At 42.8% G+C, this 17,448-nt stretch overlaps 1 protein-coding gene across 1 annotated transcript in view; it reads left to right on the top strand.

The window, feature by feature from the left end:
• Positions 1 to 316: 316 nt before the first annotated feature.
• LOC120865833 (neuronal membrane glycoprotein M6-a) overlaps positions 317 to 17,448 on the top strand; it is a 251,422-nt gene continuing 234,290 nt past the window's right edge. The window contains exon 1 of the mRNA XM_040243231.1: positions 317 to 534. Within this exon, the coding sequence (XP_040099165.1) occupies positions 531 to 534 (4 nt within the window). The 5' untranslated portion in view covers positions 317 to 530. The remainder of the gene's footprint in view (positions 535 to 17,448) is intronic.

Genomic DNA, 17,448 nt, shown 5'->3' with positions numbered 1-17,448 from the left:
AGAGAGATATAAATTCATGAGAATTTTCTCTTCCTGTTACCTTAACATTGTTATTAAGGGAAAAACTAGTATATTGAAAGCAAGAGAAGATTTTTAGGGAAATCATCCTATCAAACTCCTCTGGAATCAGCTTTCCTGGTTAGGGTTTCCAGGTTACGGGTTATGATCTTGGCTACCAGGTCATCCGTGTGCCCCGAGACGGGGCGAGCGTGTAATGTGTATTCAACGTATTCCAGGGGGAGGTGTTTGCAAGTGGCCGGCCAAGTGGACGTGATCAGGGCGGGAAAGGGGGCCGGGGAGGGGAGCGGCGGGAACCTCGAGGCCACAGCCAGTTGTCCGCCGAGCAGGTGGGAAGAGGGAGGGGTCTGCGCGGCCGCCGGGTGCCAGGAGCCCCGGGAGCCGGCTCCGCTGGGAGGGGCGAGGCTGTCACTCGCGCGGCGCGGAGCAGGAGAGGCGCGCGGAGCTCTCGGGCCCGCGCTGCGTCGGCCGCCAGCGCTTGGAGGGGCCGCCGGGCAGCGGGACGCGGCGCCATGGGTGAGTGTGCAGCCCGCGGGGCGCCCCGGGGCTCGGCCTCGGGAAGAAAGCGGGTGTCGGCCGGCCGGCCTGGGATTGCACACCTCCCCCCAACAGCCTGTGGACTTTTCTCCGGGAGCCAGGCGGCGGGAACGGGGTGGCACTCGGAGGTGGGCGCCGGGGGAGGACCGCGGTCCAGAGGGGGTCGCCGCGGGGGGCGCAGAGTTCGAGGCTTGGGGGGCTGTCCCCACGTGCGCCCCAGGAGCAAGCTGAGACGGGGCGCGGGGAGTGGGGACTTCGCGCAACTTCCACTCGCACGGGTTTGCGTGCTGGAAGGTGCCGGGGCAGGGCGAGGAGGGACACTTTCCAGCCTCCGCCTCCACCGAGTGCCATCGTTGCGCAAAAGGCTGCAAGTTGAGGCTGAAGGCTGACCTGCCTCGGGGTGAGACGGGCCAGTGGGAGTGGGGTGCGACCCGGTCCAGGTCCCAGGGCGCTGGGGTGCGCGCGCGCTGCTCCGCTCAAGTTTGTAGACCGACTGCCCCCCGCCCCCGCTTCCGCTTTGGAGTTTAGGGGCGGCACCTGGGTGTGAGTGGCTGGGGTGGGGGAACCCGGTGCGGGGACCGGTGCCGGAGGAGGTGGCGTCCCGGGAGAAGAGCTCGGAGCCGCGCGCGGGGCGCGGAGGGCTGGAACCACGCATCCCGCAGGCGCGGTCCAAGGAGCCGCCGGCGCGGCCGCTTTTCGTGCTGATTAGGGATCGGCGGGCAGCCCGGACTGACCCTTCAGTGCTAGTGTTCTCGTTTCTTCTCGGCCAAGTCCATTACGCCCCTCCCCCGGCCTCTCCCTTGTCCTTTGTTGTGAGGGATTTCTTCCAGAGTGAAGGAGGCCTTGGAGATTGACGTGCTCGGGTGGAAATTCCTAAGTTCCCACAGGCTCGAGGGGTAGGGGTGCTCTGACTGCTAATCGGTGGAGTTTATAGACGCTGGCCAACTTAGAAGAAAGGAGGACAGAGAAAGCTGAGGACATTTTTGCCTATGAATGTTAATTGTGGTCAAGACATTCATAGTCTGTTGCATGACTCTGGAAAAGTTTTAAAAAGTCCTATTTTTAAGGGCCTGTGAATAAACTAGTCTTGCAAATGATCTGCAGCATGAGCTGTCTTTAAAAAGTTTTCTGAAACAGAAGGAAAATGTTCCATTTAAAAGGGAAAGATAAAACACTTTTTCCCCCAAGCATGGCAGAATGAATTTCAGGCTCTTTCTTTCTTTTGTTGTACATGGTCATATAAACTCTTCTTAGAATAACACATAGGAAAAGCTCTCATAAATGGAAAAACCAACATAATTGACTTTCAGTGAAGTAATCTATTCACTTCACTGAAAGCGTAAGATGCTATTTTGTATACTGCATAAAGCCTCCAGGAAGAGTGACCTTAAGCTTGAGTGGACTATCTATCCAAGGGTAAGGTGCACATAATTTTGAAGTTAATTATTTCCCCAGCTTGCGTTTCCGAACTATAATGAAGAAGGTAGGTCTTGGCTTTTACCTCAACAAATTAGACAGGATCTCAGGTTACAGCAGAGTGTTCTCCTGGAGAGGAGGTGAGGTTAGCCCCTGAACCCCTCTGATCAGACTGGGTTTGGTCTCTGACTCTTAGAACTTCTCTATCCTACCTGTAAACTGACAGCTGAAATTTGTCTGTTCCTTTTTCTGCCATAAATGGACTGCGTTTTCTTACTGTGACTGAGGTCACTAAAAGCTCATGGAGCTGTCAGATGGCGAGTAGGAAAGAGTGGGTTGAGGAAGCTGGTGAGAACCCAGCGGGCCGGGCGGTAGAAGAAAGGACGAATGGGTGGTCTGGGAGTGAGGGTCTGAGGCCAGAGCTCAGGACAGAGACCCAGACGCGCAGTCCACACATAGCAAGAGCCCTGGAAGGAGGGGCGGGCGACATGAGAGAAGGAAGGAAGGAAATCTGTTCAGAAACGAGAGAGAAAACACTTGGTCACTTAAGGTCATCTTTCTCCTCATCTTTTAATTCACTTGTGAAAAGCACAGAACTTCATTACTTTGCACTTCTTTTATTTAGAGGTAGTAGGGGGGTGAGGATTTAGCATTGGAGTCCAAATTGCTAGGATATGGGGGAAAGCAGTGTAGCTGAATGCCTGACTGTGCCAGCAGGGTAAGTCCATCTTTTCCTGGTGTTATGACAACTGAAATGTATCATTTCAAGAAAGGAAGATGGTGCTGTGGGGGTGAATATAGCCATCAATTCTTGCTTGACTCAGAAGAAGAAATCCATTGTCTAGCATCATGGAAGAATGAAAGTAATTGGTTAATCAAAATATTCTGAATAATTGATAGTTATATGTATAATGCACAAGGCTATTTCTCAAAAAAAAAACAAAAAACAAGTTATTTGCTAAGCAGGCAAATTGAGGTTTAGTATCCCTTGCTTCCTCCTTTTATTTTATTTTCTCAGTGATGCCTTCAGCTTATCAAGGTATGCAATGGGCTTCCTCTCTGCCCCCAAGTTTTGCTCTGCACAAAAGATATGATGAAATATTTCATACTGAAAAAGTATGGGACTGACTCATCGGTAAGAATATTTATTTTTTAGCTGCAAGGTTGACTTGAACCTGCACAGTCACTAATTATGAAATTGCAGGCTCTGGTGTGAGACAGGTGGGGGAATATTTTAAATTTCTCCTCTCACCGCATCACTCAGTGTTCCTTGTTGTATTTAAAAAGTGGTGTTGAACATTATACAGAAGATATTATGGAAAGTTTCATGGAGGGAGTGACTCTGAACCTGGTGATGCTTGAAGGGATGTGAAGGATTTAGGAAGGAGACAGGTATTCCACGTAGAGTAATGGATCCCTGAGAAGAGCCGAAAGAATTTCAGGGAGCAATAAGACACGATTGACAGAATGGGTTGGCAGGATGAGACTTGATTTTGGATAGCCTTCAAAAGCAACTTGAGGAATTTAGAGTGTATATAATAGGAAAGAGGAAATCATGGAATATTCTTGAGTAGAGAGGAATTGTAGTGAAATTAGTGTTTGAGGAAGACAAATTGAGCAGTGTTGTTTAAGATAAAGGATAAATTAGGGCAGAACCAGTTGTCTCAGTAATCCTGAAGTGTTATGGTCCATGTCTAGTTCAGTTGCGGTGAAATAGTAGCACTAATGGAAATGGAGAAAGAAAGATGGATGAATGATATTTCTAATTAAAAGTCTAAAATTAGGAAATTAAGTGATAAAGAGGAGATTGAATAAGAAGCATTTTCTGGAGATTTGAAACCTTGAGGATTGGGGATATAGTAGATCCCTTGATAGAGTTTTTAAAGAATAAAACAGATGGTTTATTTTCCAGATGCTTTGGACAGAAGATAAATTTTGTTTTTGAGATGTCAATTAAATGGTGATGGCTAAACATGTTAACACATATGTCAGTAAATTGGAAACATACAGTGAGAAATTAATCAGAGCATAAGAGTAAGAAGGAAAATAAAGGTTAGAAGGTCACCAACCTTTGGTGAGCAGTAAATCCATGTAATAAATTACCTGTTTGGAGGTGAACAGGTATGTGGAGGGCTGGTTGAGGGAAAGGGAAGGAGGAAAAACACTATCTGCAAGAAGAGAAATATCAACCACCTTACATGTTCAGTGCCCTGAAATTAGAACAGTGAAGCGTGACATCCTAACTTGCAGTGTTAGATCTAGGAGTCCACGAATTTTGACAAGAGGAGAACATCAGACAGAAATATTTTGATGTTGTTCGGTTTCCGTAAAAAGGATCTTGGTTAAGGATCTGAAAATTATTTGCAAATTTAAGCCAAGAATAATGACATGTGGTATCATCTCGAATTCATACTTTTTTTTCTTCAGGAAAGTATGACCCCCTAGAAGTAGTTATGAACAAGGTACAGAGAGGCAGGATTTGAAGTCGGAGAAGCAAATGATAATCTTTAGGTGGATTATGCAGACGTTAGGGATCCTGTTTTTTCTTTTGTTTGATGAAGGGTCGTTCATGATTCTATACATTTGTGTAGCTCAGATCTTGATTTAATAATAATTAGTAATAATTAATAAAAACATGTAAAAAGATAAGCTTGAGCTATTTCCATGAAACAAACCAAGAATATTTTAAAGATGCTAAACGACTAGTTGAAACTTTTTAAGAGTCAGTTGGCCTCTAGTATATTACATGCTTTTCTGTGCTAAGTCACTTCAGTCATGTCCAACTCTTTGCGACTCTATGGACTGTAGCCCACCACAGGAGCCCAGAGGACTGTAGGCTCCTCTGTCCATGGGATTTCCCTGGCAGGAATTCTGGAGTGGGTTGCCCTGCCCTCCTCCAGGGGATCTTCCCAACCCAGGGATTGAACCTGTGTCTCTTATGTCTCCTGCATTGACAGGTGAGTTCTTTACCACTAGTGGGACTCCAACACGGTGGCCATCTGATGTGAAGAACTGACTCACTGGAAAAGACCCTGATGCTGGGAAAGATTGAAGGTGGGAGGAGAAGGGGACGACAGAGGATGAGATGGTTGGATGGCATCACTGACTCAATGGACATGGGTTTGAGTAAACTCTGGAAGCTGGTGATGGACAGGGAAGCCTGGTTTGCTGCAGTTCATGGGGTCACAAAGAGTTGGACACAACTGAGCGACTGGACTGAGCTGAACTGAACCACCTGCGAAGCCCGCTAGTATGTTATATGCCCTGCTGCTGCTGCTGCTGCTAAGCCACTTCAGTCATGTCCGACTCTGTGTGACCACATAGACGGCAGCCCACCAGGCTCCCCCGTCCCTGGGATTCTCCAGGCAAGAACACTGGAGTGGGTTGCCATTTCCGTCTCCAATGCATGAAAGTGAAAAGTGAAAGTGAAGTCGCTCAGTTGTTTCCAACTCTTAGCCACCCCATGGACTGCAGCCCACCAGGCTTCTCTGTCCATGGGATTTTCTAGGCAAGAGTACTGGAGTGGGGTGCCACCACCTTCTCCCTAGAAGATTATAAAAGTTTGATCCTGAGCAGAGAAAGATAAACTAATATTTTGGTTATCTTTGCTGCATACCATGTATCCTTATAACTAGTGAATTAAAACAATTTGTTATTATCTCTATGGTTCTGTGGACTTTACTGCTGAGCAGTTCTTATCTGAGGTCTCCTGTCTTGCAGTTCAGTATATGCCGAGGGTCAGGCATCTGAAGACTTGATTGGGCTGGTCGCTTAAAGCGGCTCCCACCTGTAGCTGACGGTGGATGCTCGCTACAGGTTGGGAGTTCAGGTGGGGCTGCCTGCAAGTGGCTTGGACTTTTCGCAGCATGGTGGCTGGGTTCCAAGGGGGTACATCCCTGGAAAAGTGTTCTAGGAAAAAACCTAGGCAGAAGCTGCAAGACCTCTATAAGCTGCAAGACCTCCTAGAACGTCGTAGGTTCTAGAGCACCACTTCTGCTGCATGCTAATGCTCACAGAAATCATTGGGGATAGTCAGAGTCAAGGGAGGAGCATGCCTGTTCAAGGAGAGAAGGACCTGAGGGAGCCAGCTGCTTGAGCTCATTCCTAAAAGAGATGCCTGATAGATGTGTTTCACAATAGAGACATCATCAGGTTGACCTCTGAAAATTTGATCTTTTATTTTAAAAACTTTTTAATTGGAGGATAATTGCTTTACAATATTATGTTGATTTCTGCCACGTATCATCATGAATCAGCGATAGGTATACATATACCTCCTTCCTCTTGAATCTCCCTCCCACTTCCCACCCCATCTGACTGTCACAGAGCACCAGGTTTGAGTTCCCTGTGTCATACAGCAAATTTCTGAATCACATATGATAAAGGATCGACGCTTTCGTGAAAACTGTAAAGACATCCAGATAGTCACACTAGTTTCACAGGAAAACATTTGAGTGTGGAAATTCATGCCTGGGTGGAAGTGTGTTAGTAAAGTGCTGGGGTAAGCTCTGCTCAGAATAATTTCAAATATAATCAGTTGGTATTTCTTTATTTTAATTTCAATTTGAAGTTTCTAAGGCTATTGTAAATTACTGTTTATTTTACTTAAGTTGGAGTTTGTCATAAATTGAAATGTATAAATCCTTTATTCAATATCTTCTTGTCACACTAAACTAAATGTTTTGTAGTGAACAGTTCAGAAGGTTGCTTTATTTTTCAAGAATGTGTTGACTGTATGAAATACGCAGTTGGTATGGTGCAACTAAAAATAAGTATAGTCTTAACTATCACTTTTTTTGAAAGATACATTTCTAAATTAAATATGTAACTTTTAGCTTATTAAAACTTTAAGTGTAAGTCTCATTTTACTATTTTTAATTGGAAAGAGAGCTGACATTTATGGTTACAAAAATATAGGTCTTTCTCCTTAGATGATTGAAAAACAAAGAAAAAATAGGGTAAATGAGATGGGTTTAAAGTCAAGGACAGAATTAGTTTCAACCTAGAAACTTAGAGGCCTTAAAAAAGAATTAGATTCTGATGGTTGCAACCTGACTGATTTGAGGTCATTCTATTTTCGACTGTTTGACAAGAGGTGAGGGAATGAGGATAGATAATCCGAAGCCACATACTCTGTCCCCAGTTCTCATGACATGGCAGACAGACAGAACTACATCTCAACAGGAGTTAAAGGCCTGACCTGTATAACCGATAGGACTGGAAGAGTGCCTGAGGAATTCAGAAGGTAAGATGACATGGAATTAAATTCTTCTTTAGTTTGTTAAGACAACCTGTCAGAATAGTCACTCACTACTTTGTCTACAATATTTGAGATGACCCAAACTCTATAATGATGGTAAAATCACTATCTCTGGCTGTTTCTGTAAGACATCTTGTTCTAGAGCCTCTAAGGCTATTGACTGAATAGAATAACTTGGAAAATATGCTAAGTACCGGTTTGTGGGTCCCACTGCCAAGATTTGAGATCAGAAAGTTTGGGCTTGAGAGGTGGACCTGCAGTTCTCACATGAGGTTCAACCAGTGTTGAGGATGAAGCCTGGAGAACTAGCTCTTCCAGAAGCTTCCGTCCCCCATCAAGCTGGCTGAGCCCCGTGCTGCTGCCTTTCCTGGGCCTTGCTGAGACTCAGCCTAAGTCTCTGTTGAGCTCCTCTGTCCATCCTACCAGTCACGTCTCAGCCTGGAGAGCACCAGTTTACGGTAACTCTCCCCCAGAAAATAACTGATGATCTCCTGTCTCAGGATTTCAAGTGTTACTTGCTGCTGCTGCTACTGCTAAGTCGCTTCAGTCGTGTCCGACTCTGTGCGACCCCATAGACAGCAGCCCACCAGGCTCCCCTGGGATTCTCCAGGTAAGAACACTGGAGTGGGTTGCCATTTCCTTCTCCAATGCATCAAAGTGAAAAGTGAAAGTGAAGTCGCTCAGCTGTGTCCGACCCTCAGCGACCCCATGGACTGCAGCCCATCAGGCTCCCCTGTCCCTGGGATTCTCCAGGCAGGAGTACTGGAGTGGGGTGCCATTGCCTTCTCTGTCAAGCGTTACCTATGTGCACATAAATCTGGGTCCATGTGCTCAAGGGTCAGCTATGTCCACCCAGCTGCCCCCCTTGCAGGCTTCAATCTCAACGCCTGCAAAATGGAATTCTCCTTCCTGAGTCTGGCTGGCTCCCTCCTCTCTTCCTTTGCCCTCTTCCTTCTCTTTATTTTTCTTGATGACTCCAGTATGCCTGGCCTTGTTGAGTGGATGTCATCACACGTCTGAAAGCCCACACTGTCTCGTCCTGTGTCCTCACCTGCTCCAGCCTCGATGTGGGTGGTTTTCCCACTGCCAGTCACCTCCCCTCTTTGGTCTCCTCCCAAATCACCCCACATGATGATCCAAACAACCCATGCCAGCACGGTTCTTCTTGCCCCACTGGTCCTCTCCAGCTTCACCTCCTGCTATCCTCTGTCATGCACTGTATGCTTAACTGTCTTATGGAAAAACCTGAACGCACTGTTTGGCCAATCTAATGATACACAGTAATGTATTTATTTTAATGGACATTTTCAGTTATTGAGATAAGTCAGCTGTCTACTTCAGTCTAAATTTGAAGCACAAATAACGAACGTTGGATACTAAGGGGGTTTTCTGCAGTCTTGCTTCAGGTTTCCTATGAAACAGTACAAAAAGAACAGAAATTCATAATGAGATGCTACGTATATCTTTGTATGACAAAGATCAGTTATTGTCACTGTTTGATAGATTCTTTCCTTCCAAAAGAAAAATTTACAAAGAAGAATATAATGTTGTTTGTTAATTATAGATGAGAAATTAAACTCAGGGTGAGAAGTCTCTAAAGAAAAATCCAGAGCAACTATTAATATAAGGGCACAATTTTTAAGTAATTGGTTCCTTAGGAATAAATGAAGTAGAGATCACTACTGAGTGTTATTATTTAGTTTCAACCATTTCTCAGCATTACCTTAATAAAATTCCTTTTATATAACATGATACATACATCCTGTTTAACTGGGAGGTAAGTAAAGTGATAACTAAACTCAAAGGAGGTAAAACAATTTAAAAATACCAATGAAAATCAGAAGATTGCTTTTTGGCAGGAAAGCTATGACAAACCTAGACAGTGTATTAAAAAGCAAAGACATCACTTTGCTGACAAAGCTCTGTATAGTCTCAGCTATGGTCTTTCTTGAAGTCATGTATGGATGTGAGAGCTGGACCATAAAGAAGGCTGAGTGACAAAGAGGTGATGCTTTTGAACTATGGTGCTAGAGTCCCCTGGACTGCAAGATTAAACCAGTCCATCTTAAAGGAAATCTACCCTGAATATTCATTAGAAAGACTGATGCTGAAGCTGAAGCTCCAATACCTTGGCCACCTGATGCGAACAGCTGACTCTTTGGAAAAGACCCTGATGCTGGGAGAGATTGAGGGCAGGAGGAGAAGGAGGTGACAGAGGATGAGATGGTTGGATGGCATCACTGATTCAATGGACATGAACTTGGGCAAACTCTGGGAGATGGTGAGGTACAGGAAAGCCTGGAGTACTGCAGTCCATGGAGTTGGAAAGAGTTGGACATGATTTGGCAACTGAACCATAACAACAACCTCATTGCCTCATATTAAAATTATCATTATCACAGAATCATTGTACCTAAGGCCACCATGGAACAACAGACTGGTTCCAAATAGGAAAAGGAGGACGTCAAGGCTGTATATTGTCACCCTGCTTATTTAACTTATATGCAGAGTACATCATGAGAAGCGCTGGACTGGAAGAAACACAAGCTGGAATCAAGATTGCCGGGAGAAATATCAATAACCTCAGATATGCAGATGACACCACCTTTATGGCAGAAAGTGAAGAGGAGCTAAAAAGCCTCTTGATTAAAGTGAAAGAGGAGAGCAAAAAAGTTGGCTTAAAACTCAACAGAAAATGAAGATCATGGCATCTGGTCCCATCACTTCATAGGAAATAGATGGGGAAACGGTAGAAACAGTGTCAGACTTTATTTTGGGGGGCTCCAAAATCACTGCAGATGGTGATTGCAGCCATGAAATTAAAAGACACTTACTCCTTGGAAGAAAAGTTATGACCAACCTAGATAGCATATTCAAAAGCAGAGACATTACTTTGCCGACTAAGGTCCGTCTAGTCAAGGCTATGGTTTTTCCTGTGGTCATGTATGGATGTGAGAGTTGGACTGTGAAGAAGGCTGAGCACTGAAGAATTGATGCTTTTGAACTGTGGTGTTGGAGAAGACTCTTGAGAGTCCCTTGGATTGCAAGGAGATCCAACCAGTCCATTCTGAAGGAGATCAGCCCTGGGATTTCTTTGGAGGGAATGATGCTAAAGCTGAAATTCCAGTACTTTGGCCACCTCATGAGAAGAGTTGACTCATTGGAAAAGACTCTGATGCTGGGAGGGATTGAGGGCAGGAGGAGAAGGGGATGACAGAGGATAAGATGGCTGGATGGCATCACAGACTCGATGGATGGGAGTCTGAGTGAACTCCGGGAGATGGTGATGGACAGGGAAGCCTGGCATGCTGCGATTCGTGGGGTCGCAAAGAGTCGGACACGACTGAGTGACTGAACTGAACTGAACTGAAGGGCACCAACACTTCCATAGTAAAATAATGCTCTATATTATATACTTGAAGTTACTAGAGAGTAGATATTAAGCTTGTCACCATGGAAAAAGAGGTAACTTTGTGAGGTGATGGATGTGTTAATTAACTTAATCATGGTCATCATTCACAATGTTTATCTATATCACCATGTTAAATACACACACACACATATGTATATATACAAGTTTGTCAATTATACCTCATCAAAGCTGAAAAAATTTAAGAAAGTAAAAAACTAAAAAGAGTACTCCTTCCAATACCAGCAGCCTCTCAGGTGTATTTTAATATTGATTGGACCAAGCATGCTCACCCTTCTACACATCATGACAGCAAAAGATGACTAAAGCCCAGATTCTCATTTCTGCTTAAAAAGTACTTGCATATCAATTGGGAGATACAAAAGTCACACGCGTAGAAAACCATCCAAGAATTTGAGAAAATTAGATAATGGAGATCTGGACTAATGTAATGACTGCTAAAGCCATCGGTCCAGAATGGAAGAGACCCATGGAGGCCGCATTCATCCAGGGAGGTTTTCTGAATGCGGGACCCTGGGCGTGTGTGATTCTGTCAGAAGGAGGGGTGGAGGTGTGGCCAGAGCCAAGGAGGTGGGCTGAGCGTGCTCGGGGCCCACCTGAGTCTGCTTCCCCGCTCTGGCTCTCTGCTATGAATTTTTCCCCCTCCCCTCATGACCTCTGGACTGGGACGTGGGGTGCCACCCTCATGGAAGTCTGCCTCTTTGATGTTCAGGGTATTTGTCTGCTTCGCTCTCTGACTGACTGCTGCAGCTGACTGACTTCCTGCCACTCCTGTTCCTTTGTAGAACACGTCGTCAGCTCTTCTGTGATGTCCCCCAGATCTCATGAGTGTTTTCAACCCTTTCGGGATTAGTCATTTCCCCCCTCCCCACCCTCCCTTGACACACACAGGTTCTCATAACTCACGCCTGGATTTTGTTGTTAAGTGGGATTTGCTGAGTGTCTAAATTAAAACCAGTCTTGCTACAGCATCAGTAACAATGCAAGACTCCGGAGGGTGTGATTCCCATTGTACCCTCTGAGGGCTTCCGATCATGGAGAACACCTGAGAATGGTGCCCAGCAGTGGGCGAAGCAGGGTCTGCTGGTCACAGCATCTCACCCTCTGCCCCTCACTCTGGCACTCCACCTCTAAACTCACTCATTGTCCTCTGAGCCCTGGCTACCTCATTTGATTTCCCTCTGCACTAGCCCATCATTGTCGTTGAGTCGCTAAGTTGTGTCCGATTCTTTGTGACCTCATGGACTGTAGCACACCAGGCTCCTCTGTCCTCCACTATCTCCAGGAGTTTGCTCAAATTTATGTCCCTTGAGTCAGGTGATGTTATTTAACCATCTCATCCTCTGCTGCCCGCTTCTCCTTTTGCCTTCAGTCTTTCCCAAGCATCAGTGTCTTTTCCAGGGAGCTGATTCTCTGCATCAGGTGCCCAAAGTATTGGAGCTTCAGCCTTAGCATAAGCATCATTACTCCTCTTCCATTCAGTCACGGCCCAGAACCCCAAGCACCCTTTTGCAAATGTTCTTTTGTCCAAGAACCTGGATCACTGCAGCATAGGTGGAAGTCTTCATATAAGGATTGAGAAAATGGTTCTAATGCAAGAGCATGCAACTGTAGCCTTTCAGCCAGGGAGCGATAGGGAAATTATCAGATTTAGTTACAGATGTAGCAGAAAGGAAGGAATCAGAAGAGATAATGAGAAGAGAAACTTTCTGTTAGAATACCAACCGGAAGGTGGTATTCTGATGAGAGAGAGAACAGAAGCTATCAAGAACAAACATAAACAAACTGAAAATATTCTCAATTCAGGCAATTGCTAATGAACTAAACTTCATATATCCCACATCAATAAGTATAAGGATGATCTGATATGACTTAGGTCAGCCCAAGGGATTCAGGATTGCTGTGTGGATCTACCTGTCCAGAGGAATGCTCTGTTAGTTCCTGCTACCCAGGTGGTCCTCCCTAGAAACTGTGCAAGATGGCAAACTTTCCGGATGAAAGAGTGTTTTACTAAGAGTATGCAGTTAGATTCCCTCCCCAGAAAATAGAACCTTAAAACAAGCTCTTAAGATCCGGTTTCCCATTGACTGTGTGATATAATCAGACATTTATAAAAATTTGACTCAGAGATGTTAGGACATCCACTTAATTATGAATGAAATAATTCACTGTATTTAATTACAGATTATAACTTAGTGGACAATTATGCTATTCAAATTAAGTTGACAATTAAAAAATTGAAACTTTTGATACCAAAGAATGTGATAAGTAATGATAATGAGAGGATTTAAAAGTTTTTTAAATCCCTAAATATTTAGCATTATGCAATATTGTCTCCTTTTTTCATATCTTTATACTTATTGTGCATGATATGAGATGAAGGGCAGAGAAGAAAGATCCTTTTTCTTAACACCTTAAGTTTCACATTCTGACCTGTAGGCTGCACTAATTCTGGGCCTTTTTTCTATTTCCTTTCTTTTTTTTTTTTTTTTGCCACTCTGTTTTTTCCTTTTTTTTTTTTTTTTTTGCTTTACTTTGGCTTTTAAAGTTCAAAATGATGAATCTTTTTTATTATTTTAAAACATTATTTATTTTATTTTTAATTAATTTTTGTTGATGTATTGTTGCTTTACAATGTTGTATTAGTTTCTACTGTACAGCAAAGTGAATCAGCCACAGATGTACATATATCCCCTCCCTTTGAATCTTTGAAGAAGACTGTATCCTTGAGGTTGAAAGACTCATTCAGTTCTCTCCCATCTTCTGTGTAAGGGACTGACCCAAAGCAACATAGTTAAAATGAAACACTATATAATTAAAGAGTTCTGGATAGGTGGATTTCCAAAGACTAACTGGGTGTCTGTAAGGATGTCTTGTCATTTTCTACTGCGGCTTTCTCCATATGTGGAGCTCCATGTGGGCGAAACTCTGGGTGCAGGTGTGTTCAGGCAGTGTGTTTCTACCTCTGACTGCTCAGCAGCACCAGCAGACTTGACCCTGATCCTTCAGTTCTTGTGCAGATGGCAGAATTGAGGTGCAAGTAGCTGTTTGCCCTCAGGTCCAGCTTGTCCTTCTGTTTTCTTGGTCACTGGCTTGCTTCTTCCATCCCAGTGGCTGTAGCTCACTGTTTATTTACTGGGTGTTCAGTATGAGAAGACATCTCGTCTTTGATCACTGACAACAGATTAGAGCAGTGAGCATGCCCATCACGGCATTGGGTGTAATCTTTGGCTGTTAGGCTCTTGGCTCGTCTGCTGCACTTTACTGTCTTGAGGTTTGAGAAATCTGACTGCTTTGTTGGTTGTTGTTTTCCTATTCTTATTAACACTTGCCAAACCTTTTGTCATGCAGCTTTAGAACCATGACAGCTTCTAGGTCAAATTTCAGTTTTGATCCCTGCATCTTTAGAAGTAAAACTAAGAACTAAAATAGCCATTTCCTCTCAGTGATTGCCATGGGTGCTGATTAAGCTGCGTGCTGGTTGTTGGAGTCATAGCAACAAGTCCTGCTTACTATCTTTTAAGAATCTCAATTAAGTTTCTTTAGTCTTTGAATATCTAACTACAGAAAAGTCTAATTTCCTAGGGAAAATGAATATTCTTTCCTTGGAGAACAACACCATAGAGTTAATTAAGCATTCCTTTCCAAGGTTTATTTGTGTACTAAGCTTGAAATTATTTGCACTCCTTTTTTCTCCTATTTTTTTCTTCCAGCTTTCATAATTAGGCTTTCAGTGGACTTAATCTTTTAATTTTAAAATGATTAAGTGCCAAGTTGTTGGGTACCATTGCTTGGGTTACAAAGACAAACATATCCAGCAATAACAAGAAGTTCATTGAACTTGCTACAATGACGGCAAATACTCAGGTTTTATTTTCAACAAAGACTCAGGACATTTTGCACTTGACCGTGCTATCTTGAGAAGAGCTATAATTATTTTATTTTTCTAGGTGAGTAATTAATTTTTGGTATTAAATTCTACTATGATATAAAATATGAGTAGAGAATTTTTTTCTTTTTTTACAAGTCATATATATTTGTAATTTCTCCCGACATAAGGACTCTTTTAGAGGCATATAAAGTTTAAACTTCTCCCAAATGGGTTAATGGTGAGGAAAAAAGTTTATGTTATTTTACTTTTGAAATCAACTTGAATAGAATTTTATATTCTCCAATTCATTAATTTCTAAGTGAATCTGAATAAATAAACTTTCGTGGCAAATTCATGGCACTTTTTTGCATTTTTTAATTTAGAGAAGTCTGTTTTCAGTTCCTGGAGTCACTGCTTTGGAAAGGTGATCTGAACTCCCTGAGCTTCAGTTAGTTATTTTATTTGTTATTTGTAGACGGAATAATAACACTCTGGACTACCTGAAGTTCAGAAGAATAAATGACGCAATCTATTAAAATAAAGGGCTTCCCTGGTGGCTCAGTGGTAAAGAATCTGCCTGCCAAAGCAGGAGACACAGGTTTGATCCCTGGTCAGGAAGACCCCCTGGAGAAGGAAATGGCAACTCACTCCGGTATTCTTGACTGGGACATCCATGGACAGAGGAACCTGGCAGGCTACAGTCCATGGGGTCGCAAAAGAGTCAGACAGGACTGAGTGACTAAACAACAACAACAGGTTAAAATAATTTAACAATGTCAGACTAGGAGATAATACTCAATACGTATAAACATACGTGAGTGTGTACATACACACACATACATGAAACTGTGAAAGTAAGTTTGTCTTACCAAGTCTTTAGTCGTAATTTTTTTAAGTCTATCATACAAGAAACTGTGGATGAAAGAAAGTGAAAGTCAGAGTTGCTCAGTCGTGTCCGACTCTTTGCGACCCCATGGACTGTAGTCCATGGAATTCTCCAGGCCAGAATACTATAGTGGGTAGCCTGTCCCTTCCCCATCGGATCTTCCTGGCACAGGAATTGAATCGGAGTCTCCTGCATTGCAGGCGAATTATTTACCATCTGACCTATCAGGGAAGCCCTTGGTCTTATTTTTCAAAACCAATGCACAGTGTGGTCATATGTTTTCTTAGTGATAAACTGATTGGCTATGGCTTTTATGGATAGGATATAGTATTAGGAATAAGCTAGAGTAAAGATTAAGACATTGCTCCAAAGATGTCTAGGGATGATCTTAAAAATCAGAACATGTGAAGTCCGTCTGTATAGAATGCATTCATCAAGCAAATTTTAAACCCCTCATTCCAAGATATTATTAAAGCGCAATAAGGCTTTTATTGTTTATTTTAAATTCAAAGCATTGCAGTAAGTTGCTTATTTTATTTAATAACACTTGGCACTCTCAAGAGAGAATACTAAATAAAATACTACCAACACTTGGTTTTATGTGGATATTATTTTTGGGGGCTCCAGAATCACTGCAGATGGTGACTGCAGCCATGAAATTAAAAGATGCTTACTCCTTGGAAGAAAAGTTATGACCAACCTAGATAGCATATTCAAAAGCAGAGACATTACTTTGCCGACTAAGGTCCGTCTAGTCAAGGCTATGGTTTTTCCTGTGGTCATGTATGGATGTGAGAGTTGGACTGTGAAGAAGGCTGAGCACCGAAGAATTGATGCTTTTGAACTGTGGTGTTGGAGAAGACTCTTGAGAGTCCCTTGGACTGCAAGGAGATCCAACCAGTCCATTCTGAAGGAGATCAACCCTGGGATTTCTTTGGAAGGAATGATGCTAAAGCTGAAACTCCAGTACTTTGGCCACCTCCATTCTTTTTTGTTTGTTTGTTTTGTTTTGTAAGTCTAGGTACTTCTGCTTGTTGGCCATGCAGATTGTGTAACGTGGTGGTGTTCTCTGAGCTGTAGCTTCTCATTGTGGCTATTCTGCATTACTCATAGGGTCACAATGATGAGAAGAAGTGGTGGGTTCTATGTGAATGCCTCGTCCCTGACTTGTGGCAGGATTTGGTCAATGGAGCTTACTACCACATTACCCTTCTTTCTACCTATACACAGTCAAGCCTTTTTAATAGTTGGTGCTCCTTGTTGTAAACCTTTACTTACTGAGTTTGTGTGGTACATACCTCTGGTTCTGAATTGCAATGTCCTACTATAACATTTGGTTTATTTAATTACTTGCAGTAAACAAAAGGATGTTTTTGACATAAGAAATTAGTTTGAGAGACATCATATTATAAACCACAGACAGTGAGTTAGAAACTTAAGTAAAAAACCCCCAAACTGGTGAAAAGCAGAAGTGTAAAGTATCTTAAGATGATTTATTAAAATTGGATGACTGAATTAAAAAGTCTAAATCACTGAATTTTCTAATGTGAATAGCCTGTTTTAATTCTTAGTGCATGTGAGGGCTTCAAAGCAACTGTTATCATGGTTTTGGAAAGAAACATCTTCTAATACCTCAGTGAATGAATCAGAATCATTTTAAATTACCTCAGCACCTTTTATACAGAAATCAGTTTAGTATGGTTTTTGCATAGTTCATTTTCCAGATAGACAACTAATAAAGTACTATGACTCTGTGACTCTAATTATATTACTTTATCTTTGACTAATAAATCATTGAATAAAAGTAAACAGCAACCTAAGGTCAAAAGATTAATTAACTAAATAAAAATTGTTTTCATGTGCAGTTTAAGAGTTTAACTATTTCTGAAGAATTGGCTAGAAACTGATAAGAACTGAACCTCTAGAGGCATTAATCAATGCTGAAGAGTTTGGGTTGTGATATTGTTTTTTCATTCATTTACTCACTAAATAAATATTGATTGAAAGATACTGTGTTCCTACTGTGTGCC

The sequence above is a fragment of the Oryx dammah genome, unplaced genomic scaffold (genome assembly GCF_014754425.2).
Source record: "Oryx dammah isolate SB20612 unplaced genomic scaffold, SCBI_Odam_1.1 HiC_scaffold_7, whole genome shotgun sequence".
NCBI lineage: Eukaryota > Metazoa > Chordata > Mammalia > Artiodactyla > Bovidae > Oryx > Oryx dammah.
The sequence above is the reverse complement of the archived record's forward strand: the minus strand, read 5'-3'. Positions and strand labels throughout refer to the sequence as shown.